At 27.5% G+C, this 19477-nt stretch overlaps 1 protein-coding gene and 1 non-coding gene across 2 annotated transcripts; both read left to right on the top strand.

The window, feature by feature from the left end:
- Nucleotides 1-2579: 2579 nt before the first annotated feature.
- Nucleotides 2580-7900, top strand: LOC130933566 (F-box protein VBF-like). Its single transcript, XM_057863195.1, has 6 exons — nt 2580-2977; nt 3072-3190; nt 3249-3711; nt 4318-4575; nt 6948-7066; nt 7138-7900. The coding sequence occupies exons 1-6, from the start codon at nt 2696-2698 to the stop codon at nt 7568-7570; spliced, it is 1674 nt and encodes a 557-aa protein (XP_057719178.1). The 5' UTR covers nt 2580-2695; the 3' UTR covers nt 7571-7900.
- Nucleotides 7715-7812, top strand: LOC130938687 (small nucleolar RNA snoR69Y). The gene has a single exon (XR_009069843.1). It is a non-coding gene; the product is annotated as a small nucleolar RNA snoR69Y (small nucleolar RNA).
- Nucleotides 7901-19477: the final 11577 nt, after the last annotated feature.

The following is a 19477-nucleotide window of genomic DNA, read 5'->3' as shown; positions in this document are numbered from 1 at the left end:
TCACAAAGATTTCTTTACCCCTTAATCGCATTCCATTCATTTTCTTGATGACCTTTAATATCCTTTTTTTTATAATATACCTGATAAAAATAAACAGATAAATTCGATCATATTTTTCTTTACGTGCCAAATAAATATCATTTATCCACAAAAATTATAGATAATTCATTCTCCAATCAAAAATATACTTCTCAGTTCCAAACACGTGGATGTTTAATTTTTCAATGAGACTGTCTAGTTTTATCCCGTTTCATAATCATGGTGAATGCTGCGCATTTCTTCTTCGGTGTAATAGGTACGCGACTCACAACCTCCCTCGCTCGATCTTTTTTTTTTCTTCAATTTGTGAGCATGTTTGAAATTAGCCAATGAATGTTTTCGGTGCGACATGAAGAAATCATAAAAATATTAATTAAAGAAACTCAATTATATTATGAATATAAAAATTAAATATAACCATTATTAATAAATAATTTATATATTTATCTTTATACATGTTTGATAAGCTTGAAAGAATCCTTAACTATACTGCTAAAATGAGACAAATATTTCTCTCACCCCATAATTTTGTTTCACACGCACATATGAGAGAGAGAGAGAGAAAGAGAGAGAGATATTCAGCATGTCTTATCCAATTGTTTTTGACAAATTAAAGTGGTTGGATGAAATAATGTTTATCTAGAATCATTCTAATAATAACTAAATTGTAATACTCGTAATTAAAAAATATTAAGACTAAACTATTACAAGATTTCCCAAAAAATTTAAACATTGATAAAAATATCTCTAAAATATTAAATAAAAAATGTTTTAAAAATATTTAAAAACGTAAAAAGTTCAAATATCATATATTAAAAAAATTAGAGATTAAATTTTAATATATTTTTTATGAATTGCTGAAAATATCTACAAAAATAAATTAAAAAATGATAGAAATCAAATATTATAATGATTTTAATTTTTGCCTACATATTCTAAATAGTTATCTAACACTTTTTACAAAAAATTATTTATATCAAATTTTACAAATTATTTATCACTTATAAAACAAAAATAGTGTTTGTTGATTATTTTTATTGTCATATTTCTAAAATTTTTAGTAGTATTTGTATCATTTTAAAATTTTTAAAATATTTTTTTCCAACACTTAAATTATTTAATAATATTTCTTTTAAGTTTACTCACATATTAATTTAGACATGTTTTCTTGATGTTTTTACCTTTCCAGTTCTTTTAGACTTTATTTGTTTAGTAGGAAGAAAATAAAAATGAAGGGGAAAATTTTTAAAATTTATAAAAAAAAATTCTTTGTTTTCTTTTATTTTGTTTTTAGTTCGTTCCAAACAAACAGTCTTAATCATGAATGGTGTGTATAAAATAAGCAGGATAATTAGGGGGTAGAAGTGAGCTGGGCTATTTGAGAAGAATTTGGATTCTCTAAAATTTGAATTTTATTTTAGAGAGTAAAGTGTGATTTTTTATTCTTAAATAGTTTCTCTTTCATATTTATTCTTAATCCTACCTATGAAATCAATGGTGAGAGATCACACTTTACTTTCTAAAGTGAAATTCAAACTTTAGAAGATCTAAATCTATTTGACAAGGATTTGTGACTTGACTCATTTTAAATTTAGTTTGACTCGACTCGTTTTATTCAATAAAATAGGCTTGACTGTCAAAAAGATAGAATAGGCTTTGGTTTTTTATAGCGCCTATTAGTTAAAAGAAGCCAAGATATAAATTTCAAAAAAAAATTTACAAATTTGTTGGCCAACTAATCACAATATTTTTTTTATAAAAACAAATTATTCTATTAAACACAAAATAAAATCAAAAGGAATTAATAGTCAATATTAATTAAGATTTTTTTGTTTAAAAAAAATTTATAGATTGTTAATATGATTACAATATGTGATTAAAAATTGTATATAAATGATTTTTTTATAAAATATTAATAAATTTTAAAATTCATTTAATGTTAATTTATATTTTTTAAATTTATTATTATTTTTTTTGAGTTTTAATTCACGAAACATACTTTTTAAATAGGCTTGTGGATTTATTGGGTTTTAGGGTTAAGTCTAAAAAAAACCTATAAAAAGTAATAAACCTAAATTTGAGGGATCTATTTATAACATGAACCAAACTCGTCAAAACTAAAGTTCAACTCGACTCGACCCATCTCTACCACTAAGTGTAATACCATAATTTTAATCAATCCTCCATTTTTATTTTATTTTTTTTATTTTTTTTGCCTAACCAATACTGGTTCCTTAAAACCAAGATGCCAAAAGGTTGACCAATACTAGTTCCTTAAAAGCAAGATGCCGATTGCCGATTACCCAAAAGAGACAAAAGTTTATTATGACGTGTACAAAACCTTATCAGGGAATTTTAGAAAAAAAAAAAAAAAGACGAAAAGTTAGATGTGGGTATATATATAACATTTGTATAATAATTTGGAAACTAAAATTGATGTTATGAATTATTAAAAGAGATAAAAGCGAAGGAAGCGGATGGTTCGTTGAAGGCCACCATCTCTATCATTGTCTCCTTATAAATACCCCCCTCAAACGACTTGGCACTGCACTTATTACCTTGCAACTTGTATAAAACTAGCTATAAATTGAATCCAGCGCCGTTTCATTTTCAAACCTTGGAGCAACTAAAATATCTCTTCGTTATTACGAACCCCATGGCAACTTATTGCTCAAACATTGAACTCTTGCCGCAAGATTGTGTTTGTTCCATTTTATCGTACTTGTCCCCTGCCGAGGCATGCACATTCTCACTTGTCTCCTCAACCCTTCACTTCGCCGCCGACTCCGACACCGTTTGGAAGTCCTTCTTACCATCCAACTATGAAGACATTGTATCAAGGGCTGTCAATCCCCTTCCCCTCCTCCAATTCTCTCATCATCACAAGCAACTCTTTCAAGCACTCTCCCATCCCCTCCCCCTTGACGCTGGCAACAAGGTAATTCTATTTGTTTTTCTTATTGGATCCCACTCGCAAGAGTCTTAGTTTAGTTTCTTATGTTATATGCTATTGTGTCCCCTGTTACAAGCAGATCTTCCAATTGGACAAGTCTTCCGGTAAAATTTCGTATATCTTATCTGCAACGGAGTTGTCTATAGCATGGAGCCAAGACACAAATTACTGGACCTGGACACAAACCCCTGAATCAAGGTATTAGCTATTATTTTCATACAAGACATATTCGCGTGAATAACCACCTCATATGCAGGTTCTCAATGGTGGCTGAGTTGAGAACAGTGAACTGGTTGCAAATTGAGGGGAAGATGAGAACAGGGGAGCTGACAGAGAGAACCACATACGGTGCTTATCTGATAATGAAAGTCTCGTCAAACAGAGCTTATGGGCTTGACTCTGCGCCGGCGGAGATATCGGTTGCGATCGGGGACAAAGTGGTGCAGAGAGGAAAGGCTTACTTGTGCCAGAAGGAGGAGAAGAAGCGCATGATGGAGAGGCTAATGTACGGGAACCGAAGACACATGTTGGGAAACGAAGAACAAGAGAATATTCCAGTTCCATTGAAAAGAGAGGATGATGATGGGTGGATGGAGATTGAAATAGGGGAGTTCTTCACCGGGGACACTGATCAAGAGATCAAGATCACTCTTATGGAGGTTGGTTACCATTTGAAGGCCGGCCTTATCGTCCAAGGCATTCATGTTAGGCCTAAGCACTAGGTGGAATCGACTATATAGATCAAATTCGCGGTTTACTATCTCATTGTGTACATAGTCTGTTGACTGTTCCATTCCTTGAGAGATATTTTGTCGTCATGATGTGATGCTGGAGAATATAATACAGCAGCGCACATGGATGCATGTGGTTGTTTTCCCAAGTTTTTGGATGGTTGGACTAAGCTACCATTTTTTTTTTATAAAATGATAAATGAAAATTCAAAATTCATATAGTATAAAAGATAGTAATACTAACCAAGGAGCTATATCTCAAATAACATAATTTTCTCGTACTCACCTTGCGAGTTCGAGTCTAGTTACTAACTTTGATAAACAAAAAAAAAAGATAGTAGTACTATTCCCTGTATAAGATGTGCTCATATTACGGCTACATGTTAACAGACCCAAAAAGAATGTCGACATAGTAGCGTTATATATGATATAGTTGGACCATATCCCAAGTTAAGTACTATATATATAGTATATAGTAGAACTTGCCCTTTAATTTGTGGAGGAATTGAAGCAGCGCACACTGCCTCTTGAAAATCTTGATCTCATTGCTCCCGTTTGGTAAGGGTTAACAAAAATTAAGGGGTGTTGATCTGAATAATGGAACGCGTGCCAGAGGATTGTTTTGCACACATTTTATCGTTTGCATCCCCACAAGATGCGTGTAGTTTGTGCCTGGTTTCAACGACGTTGCAGTCAATGGCTGATTCAGACAGTGTGTGGGAAAAGTTTTTGCCACTTGATTGTGAAGAAATTGTTTCAAGGATCGTGAATCCTTCATTGTCGTGCTCCTCTAATAAGAAGCACGTGTTTGTCACGGTATGTAAACCACAACTAATTGACGGCGGTAACAAGGTAATTTTTCCTCAAATCTACTCTTTCATTAGTATTTTTCATAGTAATTAGTAGCACCATTATTCACTATTGAAAAGAGTAATCCTAAACAATTGTACAAACTATAACACATAATTAACTATGTGTTGCATACATAAAATTGATGAGATCTATTTTTATCTATATATACAAATAGAGAATGAATATTGCGCTTTTATTTTGATAATATGATTTTTTTGTTATAAATTCATACAAACACATAATAATAATTAAAAAAAGAAAAAATTAAAGTGAAGTCGACTTTACGTGAAGTTGATACTGAGGGTCGTTAGATAATTTGACTGATTTGACTAAATTTTCATCCAACAACTCTTTGGTATATTCACGCGAAGTCGAATTCACCTGAGTTTTCACAAAAAAAATTATGTGATAATGTTTAAAATAAATATCATGTTCCTATAAATACAACTTGTTAGATTTATGAATAACTCTACCGATCGAGAATTTTGGGGATAACATGCGAACTTGCTATGTGTCTCCAAATGTCTCAATCATGTTCTCGCAATGTCAAAGTCATTGATATTCAACGAGTAGTAGACAATATTCATAAAAGTTTATAACATTTAACAACTATAACTATATAAAAATATTATTTTTATATTAAAATTAATTATTAAAATTAGTTATTATATCTTTATCTATAAATAAATATGTTGTTTAATTTATTTTAATATATAATTTATATTCTAATATATATTTTATAAAGTAAATGATTTTGATCATTCTAATAACATAGTTAAAATTTATATTATTAAGGGCAGTGTCACGCACACTGCTTTCACATTCAATCACTAATAACAGAAAAAAGCAGGTGATTAATTAAACGCGATTAAACCTTTCAAAACATGACTAAATTGGAAAAATGAAGTTTGATTGATGCTTTAACTTTGTCCAATTTAATGGTGTCTTGTAGGCACATTGCTGATCGATCATTGTGAAAATAAATAAATATAAAGGAAAGCATGTAACAACCCAAATGGGGCCCTTACTGCATTCACCTTTTTATTTTAATTTTGAGTAAAGTATGTTTTTTAGTCTTTAATGTTTATGATTTTTTTTAAATACTTCTAATATTAATTGTATTTAATGTTATTTCTAATATTTTTGGTTTGTACCAAAATTATTTTTTGGATATTAATTGTATTTAAAATATTAGGAACAAAATAAAAAACATTTAGGAATAATTTCAAAATAAATCTAAAATGTTAAGAACAAAATTAAATAAATTAAAAATATAAAAATAAAATTAAACGTTATAAATATTTAAAAAAAATAAATTTTAAAAATAAAAATATATTTTATCCTTTCATTTTTATTTTTCACATGGATGGCATGTATGATCTCTTATCCTTGGGATAATTATTTTAATTTTAACTTAGACTATACGGGAAAGACCAATGATGAATGATAGTCTTTGTGTTTTTAAATTTGTTGGTGTGCCTGTGTTTTTTAAATTTTATGATATACAGTCTGTGTTAAAAATTTGTAAAATAATTGTTCTTATTGCAAACAATGCAATTTATTATTTTTTCGGGGCACAATTTGCTAACTAATGTAACTTTATAATACATTTGAAGATTGTTTACGACAATGCAAAATGTACTTACAGTTTCATAAAAGATATATTTACATCAAAGTTTTTTTTTTATTAACCTAATTCTTAATGATTTGCTAATAGAGAGTACACAAATATATTGTTCAAGCTACAAGAGGCTATGCTTTAATAGTTTATTATTATATGAATGAGATAGAAGCAGGCATCTTCCTCACACTCACCTTTTTCTTTTGTTGATTGGGTTGTTGTTGTTGTTGGTAACTCGAGCATTATGCTTATCTAGCAGCAGTGTCTACATGGGTCGTTGACCCCTGAAAAAGGTGGCATTTCCAACCAATATTTTGTTATCAATGCTGACTAAAAAGTTGTTGCTTAATAATAAATGAGATTTTCATAATGAATTTAATTTGCACAACAATGTAATATTCTATGAGCAATGTGTCACCCAACACTTGTAGTTTATATTTGTAATTCTGGTAAGTAGGACACATAATGCAAAGCGACGCAATAATTATTGTTAATTACCTCAAGGTTGCTTTAGGATCTTCAGGCGGTGGAGCAAATATGAATTTCTTAAAGAGCAAATTCATATTTGCTCTATCACCTGTGGTTGCTCAAGTCAATCTTCGAAGTAAATTTTAATTTATTCTTGTAAAGAAATAAATTACTAAGTTTAAATTTTGTATTTATTAAAGTAAATTATTTAAAATTTTCTATTGTGAGCAATTTTAACTTGTATTTTCAGGACATGTGTTAGCTAATAATTTTTTTAAAACAGATATTCTGGATTGAGAAAAATTCAGGAAAAATATGCTACCAGTTGAGTGCAAGGGAACTTTCAATTGCATGGGGAAAGTGCCCTCTATATTGGTCCTGGAAACCAGTTGAAGGCTCAAGGTTTGAGCACATATGATTTATTTATAATCCTAATTATTATCATATTTATAATTAAGCATATTAACTAATAGGTTTGAAGAAGCTGCTGAACTAAGAACGATTTGCTGGCTAGAAATGAATGGCAGCATAAGCACTGGAATGTTATCTCCCAAAACATTATACGGTGCGTATCTGAAAGTGAAAATAGCTGATCGTGCCTATGGCTTGGACTCTTTACCATCACACGTGTCGGTTGAACTTCCCAATTACAAATCACATGGAACTGTTTATATACGACGCCCCTCACACACACATGAAGAATGGTTGGAGATTGAGTTGGGGAGCTTCTATACTGGGCTGGATAAAGAAGTTGTAAGAATGGGCCTCAAGGAGGTCAAAGGCGTCCACTTGAAAGGTGGGCTTATTGTTGATGGAATTGAAATAAGGCCCAAAATGGTCCAATCAAGGCCCAAAATCCCAAAAAAGGCTGAAACAGGTTTTTCTCACACCGCCTTTCCCGTGTAACCCTAGCAGTGCTCGGTGTTTATAAATGCAGGGTGTCAATACTCAGTGCCACCAAATGCAGCACTTTCATTACTTGATTGTTCCTGTGATTTTGTGTTGAGGATTATGAGGTCAATTTTATTCAGATTAAGCAAGTTTAATTTTGTGTATGGCAATGATGATAAATGTGAATCCCAGCTCATTATGAGGCCTTTTCCAAGGTCCGGGAATGGAATTATCCACATCTATCTGAGCTTCTATGCCTACTCTCCAGTTAAGTGTTATCTTTTGTTTCTTCTTATTTAATCAGATTCCTACTGGCTCCAACTCTTTGTCAAGTTTTGCAAGAAATCCATGGTCTATCACATGATTTCATTTTTATTCTGTTAGTCTAACTAAATTAATTATTTGTGTAAATTACACATTAAAATAATATATATACAATCATAGGTGGATTTTATGGCGTCCCTCACAAATTCGTGGCACCATACAAAGGATAGTTAGATCCGTTTATTACTGGGTGTGTACGGTAAATGTGTGTATTGGAGGAGATAATTTGAATGACATGAAAATTTTGATTTAAAATTTAATATAAAATTTGTCATTTCAATACTTAATTTTATTTTAATTTATACTTAAATTATTTTTAATTGAATTATAAAAATGTAACTAGAATGAAGATATAAAATTATAAAATTAATAATTTTAAAAATGTAAAGATTTAAAATTTTGTGTATTTAAATTTAAAAAATTAAAATATTTAAGTATATCTTGATTAAATTTTATTACAATATTTTAATAATATTATTATAATAATAATATTATAATATTTATTTAATGAGAGTTTAATAAATTATACAAGTAAAAGTGTTATACTAATTTTTTTTAAATAATATGATATCACTTTATTAATATTAATATTATTTTAAAAATAATATCAAATATAAATTTTAATTTTAAATATTTCAATTAAAATAAAAATCAAAAATAAAATATAAAATTAATTTCATTGGAATTGCTCTAATTATTGATTTGGATTATATGTTGGGCTATAGTCAAGATTTTTAGGCTGTTATTGTTTCCGAAAATCCGTGCAAGTTTTTGAACAATATGGGAAATTATTGGAAGCCGAAACAAAGAAAAATAAAATACTATCTTATTTGTGTTTGATAATTTTTTTAGGAATGTAAATATTATATTTTTTTAATATAGATTCCACCAGAAAACTTCAAAATTTAGATGAAAATTATTTATTTTAATATTATGGAAAAAAATTTGCTCATTTATATTGTTAATTTTAAATAAAATATATGTCAACTATTGAAAACTTATTATGAAATAAAAATTTAATAATATTACATGGTATCTTATTAGTTATTATTAATTTTTTAGTATTATCCATTTAAAACAGAGAGTGTGTCATTAGTTAAATGGAATCTGTGCTTAGATTCACCCCAAAACTTATTACATAATGTTGATAGAAGTTTTATAATTGAGTAAATAACTAAATATTAAATTTTTATTAAATTAAAAAAAATTATATATAAAACCGAGTTTAATGCAAGATATTTAAATTTTCAAATTATATTAAATATTTATATTTTTATAAATTAAAATATTTTATTGTAGATAGAGAGGAAGAGCATTCACTTGCAGTGACAATAAATTCCTTTTCTTATAGTATTACAAGAGTTTGTGATTGGTTTAATTTAACTAAATATTGATAAACAAATAACACATGAAATATTTTGGTAAAAATATATTTTTTTAATAATTATTAACATAATTAAAAGATACAAAATCTATCCATACAAGAACTATATGTTATACATAATCTCAAGAGTATTTACTCATTTAAGTTTCTAAAAAATTTTAGATTAAATACTTTAATCTTTAACTAAAATCAATTACTTATAGGAGTGGCAAAGCGGGCCGGCCCGCCCCAACCCGTTCCGCCCCGCCTAGGCCCGCCTCATAAACGGGACGAATCGACCCGTCCCACCAACTAAAATGGGTTCAAAATGCTAGGCCACCGGCGGGTTGGCGGGCTAGCCCGCTTGACTCTTTTTTTTTTTAAATAAAATTCATTAAAATTAACCAAAAAATAATAATTATAAAATAAAATACAAAAAAAATCAAATTATAATATAATTTTTTTACTATTTTTTTTTATTTTTAACTTCAATAAAATTGTTCAAAATAATATTTTTCAATAAAATCATTTTTATTTTAAAAAATAAGTCACATAATTTGAGCATATATACGAAATTATAAAATAAAATAAATAAAGTTAATAACTAAAAGAAGAATAAAAACAAAAAATGAAAAAAAAAGTGTTTAAAAATTCCATAATTATTAACTTTATAATAGTAACTACTCTTTTATTTAATAAAAAAATAAAAAGCTTCAACTCGGCGGACCGGCCCACCCCGCCAATTTGGCGGTGCGAGTTTGGCGGGTTTTTTAAATTTGGCGGGCTCCAAATCCTAACCCGACCCGCCTTTTTAGCGGGTTTAGCGGATCAGCCCAGTGGGGTTGACCCATTTTGCCACCCCTAATTACTTGATTGGTCTCTAACAATTAACTCTGTTAGTCATTTAGGTCATTTGTTCCGTTAACTCTAACGGAGTATAAAATGGTCGCTGACAACTCTAACGGAAGACAAAATGATCCCTGACAAGTCTACCAGGAGACAAAATGATCTCTGATCCCCTCTGTTCGAAAACCGTAAGAATCGCAATCAATTAACCGCTTAATTAATTAATTTAATTGTCCAAAATAGGTTTCGAAAATTTAGAATATTAATTAAAAAATTTAAATATGATATTTGGACTCAATAGATTTTTCTGAGTTGAAAAATGTGATTTTCTGTAGAAAATTGCATACCGGTAAATTAGCCGACAATGCCGGCTTAAATCTGTCTGATACTGTGTGAGAGCGATAAAAACCATAGAAAAACTTATAAAAACATTTAAACTTAAAAATCGGGCGCTAATTTTAAAGGTTTGGCCCAACGGGCAAAAAATGCCACGGGTTGGACCAGACTCAAGTTGGGCCTAAGCACAACATATATAAACACACAAATAAAGGCCATTCAACCCAACCAACTTGGGTTGGTCGAGTGGTCAGCTCGCTTGTCCGATTAAGCCAGTGTCGGGGTTCGAATCCCGCCTTGTGCATACATAGCAACCCATTGCTGTTTGCGGCTAGATTTTGTGTTTTTGATTGATTATGTGGTATCTAAGGTTGGACTATTAGTGGTTTGTGCCCCAAACACCATCGAAAAAGGTAAAGAGTTTCTTTACCTTTGTGAATTTGTGAATTTGGTAAACCTAGGTATTGATTTGTGGTAAATTAATGTGTATAGCTTGAAAATTTTGATTGTTGATGCTTATTGGAGTTTATTGGTGGATTGGTTGATGCTTGGAGGCTTGATTTGGACTCAAATTTAGTGTATGGTGTATATTAGGAATCGGCCAATGTATGGTTTCGCTTTTCTTTATGTAATATGTAATATTTTTGGACACTTAAACTAGTGGACCATATGATAGGTTTGAATTGTTGATAGTGAATTATGATTATTGATGTTTGTGATGATTTTGGATGAATTATGATAATAATTGTTGATGTTGGGGTGAATAATGATAACTATGTGAATTATGATGAAATATGATAAATTGTGTTAGTGAAGAGTCAAATTGTGTAAAATTGTGAAGGTTAGAATCTTGATTGAGAACTTGAAAAGTTTTGTTGAATTATGTTTGGAAAGTTGAATGAAATAGGTTAAAATAATGGAGGAAGCTATTTGGTAAATGGAAAAACATATGGTTGTGATGGTGGGCATGAATGGTGAGTTTTGGTGTGGTTTTGAAATTTTATGAATTGGTTTTGGTTGTGAAGTTTTGAGATTTAGAGAACCATGCTGATTTTGTAAAACTTGATTAAACTTTGCTGGATCATAACTTGAGCCTTAAATCTTCAAATTTGATGATTTTTGTTTTAAATTAAAAGTTGTTTTAAGAGCTTTAAAATGATGTAAAGTTTGAGCAAAATGGAGTTTTGCAGAGAAAATTATGAATGTGTAAAGTCTGCAACTTTACAAAATTTTACAAGTTTGTGGTTGAATATCCCGCTCGCATCCTTTCGGAATCACAAGAGTGTGCGCGAGCATTATATCCTTGGACCGTGTGTTGGGCACGATATCCCTGGGGGTACCCATTTTATTCGTGACAAAAAGGCGACATTCCCATGAAAATGTGTCGGGTTGGCAATTAAACCAATATGTGATATTACAGCCAATAGGACAAGCATTCATCATGTGCATTTTCTATGTGGTTGCTTGCTTTGTTTACTTGCATACTATGGCGGTTAGGCTGGCGAAGGCTGTGGGACAGTGGTGTAAATGTTAGATTAGACACCCCCTAAATTAGATGACCTGTTTAAAGATTTATTACTTGTTTTATAAGCTTGAATCTTATGAAGATGTAAAGTTTTAGGATTACCTCTGCCGTCCTAAAATCTTATATCTTACATTACTAGGCACTGTTACCATAATGGGAACATCCAGTTCTCATACCATATTCTGTTGTTATTTTTTAGATGCAGGTCGTAACACACCTCGATGAGTTGCGTGATGGTGACAGAGCGAAGGATTCTTTATCATCTTTTGCATTTTGATTATTTTGTTTAGTACTCTCACTTTTTTATCTTTATTTGCCTTAGATGACTAACTCTGAGAGAGATATTGTATATGATGTCTTAACTTTCAGAATTCTGTTATGTCTGTATATAACTAGCCGGCTTAAACTCTGCGGGTTGAGACTAGTACTTTATGACTATTATACTCATATATCTACATATGCCTTGTTATCTTGTATCTATACCTTGTACCTTTATGCTTTTAGCTTTGTGTGAATATTTTGTGCTTTTGAAACTCTGTTTTTGAGCTTATTTCTTCATCGGGCTTCTAGAATTATTATCTCTTTCTATATATATTATTGTATAAGCCTTAGAATTGTCATGACTTTTAATTATCCTTTGCTTTACAGCATGAGGTAAGGCTTAGGGTAATTAAGGTGTTACAGAAATGACACCATTCTCTCCCAATTTCCATCATATCTCGTATAACCCTAACATTCATACTCTTCTTCTTTACCTTCACAGTCTTCTTCTCTATCTTTTCCTTCCTCCTCTTCAACTCCAATATCAAGCCATGGTATAACTACCACGCGTGTCGCACCTACCTCAACATGTCATGGACCACACACTTCCTAAATCTCTGTGACTGGTACACCCACCTCTTCCGTACTTCATTCACCAGAAGCATCCACCTCCACGTCCTCGATAACAGCATCACCTCCAATCTTGACAATGTCCACCTTAAGACCAAGTTTCACAACCACCTCAAGGGCACGCCTTTCTCCAGTCACTGGCAAGCAATATAGATTGTTGGACATTAGGACATCATGAGAAGATTCTCCTTCGACATCATATGCAAATTCTCATTTGAAATAGACCCCAAGTGTTTCATTCCTTCTTTCCAGGAGTCCAAGCTGGCAAACAGTTTCGACCTCACATCCAAGCTATCAGTATAGCAAGCAATGTCGCTGTCGCCGCTCATATAAAAACTGAAGCGATTATTGAACATTGATTCGGAGAAGAAGTTGAAAGAAGCGATCAGAGTAGTGGACAATGTGGCCATAGAGATGATAGAACAGAGGAGGAGGGAGATGGCGACGACAACGACGGGTCTTAATAAATTGGACTTGTTGTCTAGATTCATGAGATCCATTTAAGATGACAAATACTTGATGGACATAGTCATTAGTTTCCTGAGTATGAATTGGTTGAGAACAAATTGATGATTTTTTTTCTTGTGAACATTGAAGTTGCAGTGTGCATTGTGTGGCTTGAAGTCGCAATGTTAAACTTTTAGAGTTATGCGAGATATTTTAGAAATTTGGGGAGGACAGTATCGTTTCCGAACAGAGAGGTCAAGGACCATTTTGTCTCCTGTTAGAGTTGTCAAGGACTGTTTTGTCCTCTACTAGAGTTGACTGAGCAAAAGATCTAAGTGACTGACAGAGTTAATTGTTAGAAATCGAGTAATTAATTTTAATTGGGGACTAAAGTGTCTGATTCAAAATTTTTTAAAAACCAAACTGGATAAATACTCTAATCTCAAATTATATCGGTGCAAGAGATTTACTCAATTACACAGCCTTCTCCATGGAACAGGGGATTTACTCGATGGATTTAGATCCTCTAAAGTTTGAATTTTACTTTAGAGAGTAAAGTGTGATCTCTCACCATTTATTTCATAAGTAAGACCAAGAATAAATATGAAAGAGAAACTATTCAAGGATAGAAGATCACACTTTACTCTCTAAAGTGAAATTTAAACTTTAGAGGATCCAAATCCTTACTCGATTATACAGCTTTCTCCAATAGACTAACGAAAATGTACATTTTTTAATTTAGAAGATTTAGTTGATCATTTATTAAAATAGAAGACTAAATTACAATTTAAATTTCAAGAACTATTGTTAATATTTATTCAATTACAAAATCATACCAATTATTATTTATTAGATTAAATTTACAAGTAATATATCAATTTTTGAACGGATACAAATCTTGTTATAATCCATTATTTAAAAAAATTAATCACCAAATTAATTAAATATATATTAATATATAAAATATAAATTAAAAATATTTAAAATAATATAAATATATAATAATTAATTTTTAATGGATACTTTTATGTTATCTTTAATCTTTCAAAGTTTGTGTTTAAACTTTAAATATTATAATATATTTTTATCTTCTCTATTCATATTTTTTTATAATCAAAATTTACATAATTATTGTAAAATACATAAAAGGAGGAAAACTAAATTATTGTAAAAATAGTAAAATACATAAAAAAAAGGGAAATTAAGTTTTGTAAAACTAAAAAGCAACTAATTGTTGTATTGCGCTCAGTTCAGGAGTTGAGACTTGAAGTTGTTAAAATTGACATATTTTTTATCGAATTTTTTTAAATTTTTTAATAATATTTTATCTCATTAATAAAATTTTAAAATTTAAAGTTATATCTCATTTCATTTAAAGTTTTAACTCTAAGTTTTTTTTTATAGAACAAAGTATTTTATAGAACAAAGTATTTTATGTGGCTCAAAAATTTTAATATGGAAATAATATTACACATGTATGCTAAGATGAGACTGTGAGGTATTATTCTAGGATGTGGTGGACTTTTTGTTTCTTGCACTATACGAAAAGAGTTTAAAATTTTATTAAATTTGTTTCTTTCACATTTTGCACTGTGCGACAAAATAATGGGAGAAAAGGACTTGTCAGCCCATCTCGCATCATGTGAATTTTTTTTATTTTTTAAAATAATAAATTAAATCATTTATAACGAGAAATGTTTTGACATGATATTTTCGTCAGTTCGTTGATTGCGAGAAGATTATTTTATCATGTGAAATATTAATATTTTAATATTATTTTCAAAAAATTTTAAATATATTAGTAAATTAACGATTTAAAAATTAATATCTACTTCCCTATATAAAAGAGTTAACCAAGTTTACAAATGAGTTCACTTTCATTCTTCTCTTCATATTCAGTCTCACTTTCACTCTTTTCTTAACAACTTTTTCATTTCTACTTCTTTCTTCAAAATGTTTGTGTGTGTGACAATTTTTTTTAGTTTTTGTTTAAAGAGTAATGGAAGCTAATGTGAGTTTACTGATATTTTTTGATGGTGAAGTTATACCATATACAACTGAGGGTGTAAAATGTATCTGTAGAAATCCAATTTCTTTTACTAGTTCTTGCACGTTGTCATTTGAAGAGTGAAAAAAATATTATACCAACACATACACGAAAATATTTCAAAAAGAATTAATAATATTTTATACAAGCAATCGGTGTTATCTTTCGGTGGTGTGATACAATTTCAATCAATGAATGTAATTGATAAAGTTACTATGCTAAAAATGTTAACAATTTATATACAGAATTAAACTCATGTGCTGATTTTAGAGTTGTATGTTGAGTCTAAGCAATTGGATAATATCTACTAAGCAAATGAATCGTTGCTGAGTGAAGGAGATAATGAGAAAAAAATAACATTAATGGTATTCCAAAAGAAAAAAAAGAATCCACTTTAACATATGTATCCTTAGACACGACCATACATAACATAAAAATTATATTGCCAAAAAAAAAAGGTTTTATTAAAGTAGTTAATTCCATGCATGCCGTCTTTACAGTGGGTTATACAAATTGCATAGTATCATAAATTACTATTTCGAGTTTTGTAAATAAAATAAAACTGAAAAACGTATTTTTATAATAATTTTTATAATTATTTATTTTAATAAATAAAATATATTTTATTTATTTAAATAAAAAATCTCGACCATTAAAAAAAGGTTAAATTAGAATCTCAGGTATGATAATAAGGTAATTACCCGTGCCATGCACGTGATAAGATTGAAATTATAATTTTAAATTATTTTTTAAAATTAATATAAATTATAATAATTTGATTAATAAAAAATTAATAAGTTATGCATTGTTTGTTTTTTTTTTAAATTTAGTATTAATTAGATTAACTTTAAAATAGTTATTAATCGATTTTAATAATTTATTTTCTTCAATAAATCAGACATATATACTGAATGTGATCATAAATAATATAGTAATAGTTAAATCTACTAACAAATATATTGGCTATTATCACACTCTAAAACAAATTAAATATAAAGGCTATTAGTACGCATTTATAAATCTATAAAATCGCACTGTCTTTAATTCGTGCAAGGGTTTATTTATCAAATAAACTTAAAATATAAATAAAAAATATTTATAAAATGGACCTAGCATCACTTGAAAGTATCATGGAAAATAATCAACTTACCTTATCATCCATAAGAACCATTTTTATGTAAGTCATGTTGTTCTTGTCAAATTTGGATGAGACTTTTCATAACCTTATAATTCTTGTCTTTATTTTTTAAACTTTTTCATTACATAATCTATCATAGGTAATACTGTTGATAGAATCGTAGTTAGTATCCTTTAGGTATAAAAAATAATAAACAGAAGAAATTCTATGTCTGAATTTTCTAGATGATAAATAATTATAATAATCCACTATTAATCTTTATATATATACACACACTAATTATACACGGTAATAGTTAACAAATATTTTCAATGAAGATACTTACTCAATATATATGTTATCGACATTAATTATATGCCAATATTTTTAGGAAAGAGCTAAAAGAGGAGATATATAAATATATATAATATTATTGCTATATAGGAAGCATACATAAATTGCTACATTTTTTTTATTATGTTATATAACTTAAAATTATACTATTATGTTATTATTAATCCTAGATACTTGTTATAGTTATATCAAATTTAATTATGAATCTAAATAAATAAAATAGATAACATTCAATATTACTTTTTTCTTTTTTACATTCAATATTACTGTAAATATAAAAAGTAAAATAATTAATGAAGAAATATGAGCAGAAAATAAAACATATTAATTAAAATTTAATTTGTTGTCTAATTAATCTTGTGTCCATACGATATAACTTTACAAAAATGTTATGAATCATAACTTTTTTTATTCTACAAAAAAGAAAAACACTATATGTAGTCTTTAGTAGTACAAAAAATAATTATAAAAACTAATTATTAATATTGATATTAATCATAATTGATTATTAATACTCTAATTTTTTAAAATATATTTTACCTTTTAAAATATAATGCATGTACTGTGTAGACTTTATTATTATTATTATTATTATTATTATTATTATTATTATTATTATTATTATTATTATTATTATTGTTATCCACTAATTGATATCAAATTAAATGAGTCACTATTAATGTGTGCATCAATTATCTCCTAATAAAATTATTGTACTTGAATGAGAATTAGAACTATATCAATTGATATAATTAAAATGATTAAAAATATCGATGATTTATAAGTATTTTAATAACGCATTAAATATTAATTTGATATAATTATAATGAAGATATTTTCTTAAATTAATATAATCATGCATTATTCATGAGCTAATTGTAATATAATTAAAATAAATTTATTTGAGAAAAAAATTCATGTATAATTTTCAGAAATTATAATAATTTTTTTATTTATATATACGTATATATTAATTTTATTAAATAATTCTATATATATATATAATTATATACATATACATAAATAAAAAAATATATGAATTATATTTTGTTAAACTCCATGTTACCAGCTATTAAAAACATTTAAATCACATGTATTAATTTTTTGTTATAATTATTTTGTTTTATATATATAATTATTTTTTATTCTACAATCGTGCAATAATATTTTTTATAATATTATTGCTATATATGAAGCAGCTTTATATTACTATAATTATATCAAATTTAATTATAACTGTAAATAAATAAAATAGGAAACAATCAAAACTAATTTTTTATAGTCAAAATTTACTGTAAATATAAAAAATAAAATCACTAATGATTAAAAATTTGAGTAGAAAGTAAAAACCCATAAGCTAAATTCAATTTGTTAACTAATTAATTTTATGTTCATATAATATTATTATTATTATATATTGATTAAAACTGTGAATACATACTAATAAGATTATTACATACAAATGAGAATTAGAACTATATCAATTATATTAATTATATAAATTCAAAATTATTATTATTATTATTATTATTATTATTATTATTATTATTATTATATTATTATTATTATTATTATTATTATTATTATTATTATTGAGTAATGATGATAATTTATGTAATAATAAATATTACCTACGAAACATCCAAAATTAAATAATATTCAAGTATAATTATGTGACAATTATAATTCAAAAATTATTGTATATGAAGTTACGTGAATTATTATTATAATTGATATAATAATTGCTATAATTGCTACATATTCTCAATTTTATCGGTCGTATCAATTTAACTATATCAATTATATTCATATTAGTAGTCAATTATTTTTATGAAAATTCTTGCTATAATTAGGTTATACTTATGAGAGTATCTTGTATTAATCGTTATAATTAATTTAGTAAATATATTTATTAAGTATATATATAATCTATATTAATTATATGCCAATATTTGTAAGAATGAGTTTAAAAAAGTGATATATAAATATATATAATATTATTGTTATATAAAAAATAAATTTAAATAATATATTAAATATTAATTTGATATAATTATAATAAAAATATTTTTCTAAAATAATATAATCATACATTATTCATGAGCTAATTATAATGCAATTAAATGTATAATATTATTCTATATTATTTATTTACCGTCATGATTTATTTGATTGTTTTTTAGTTTATTTACTTACATAAATGATTAAAATATATAACTATCGTAATTATTATAATTTTATGATATAATTATAATTAACATGTTTTATCATAATTAAATATTGATTTGATATAATTATAATGAAAAACGTTTCCTAAAATAATATAATCATACATTATTTATGAGCTAATTATAATATAATTAAAGATATTATTATATCATAATGTCTAGTTACTATATTAATATAATATCAAAAGATACATGTTTCATTATTTTTTATAGATAAAATCGGTTTTTTATTGGCAACTAAATTGTGTTTAGGTCAACGAAAACTATATGTTTAGGTAGAGATTTTTTGTCAAATATAATGAAAATACAAATAAAGAAATAAAGGATAAAATAAACTTAAATAATATATCTGACACCACTTTTTTTTATTAATTATTAAATTATTTAAAAATAGTACATCTACGAAAAATACTCATAATATATAAATTGAGGCAATAATTTAAA

This window comes from Arachis stenosperma, chromosome 6 (assembly GCF_014773155.1).
Source record: "Arachis stenosperma cultivar V10309 chromosome 6, arast.V10309.gnm1.PFL2, whole genome shotgun sequence".
NCBI classification, from domain to species: Eukaryota; Viridiplantae; Streptophyta; class Magnoliopsida; order Fabales; family Fabaceae; genus Arachis; species Arachis stenosperma.
Note: the sequence above shows the minus strand (reverse complement) of the source record. Positions and strands in the feature narration are given on the sequence as shown.

Coding starts and splice junctions, on each gene's coding strand:
- LOC130933566 (XM_057863195.1), top strand. CDS start 2,696: ATGGCAACTTATTGCTCAAACATTGAACTCTTGCCGCAAGATTGTGTT. Junction 2,978..3,071: donor CCCTTGACGCTGGCAACAAG/GTAATTCTATTT, acceptor TGTTACAAGCAG/ATCTTCCAATTGGACAAGTC. Junction 4,576..6,947: donor TAATTGACGGCGGTAACAAG/GTAATTTTTCCT, acceptor TTTTTAAAACAG/ATATTCTGGATTGAGAAAAA.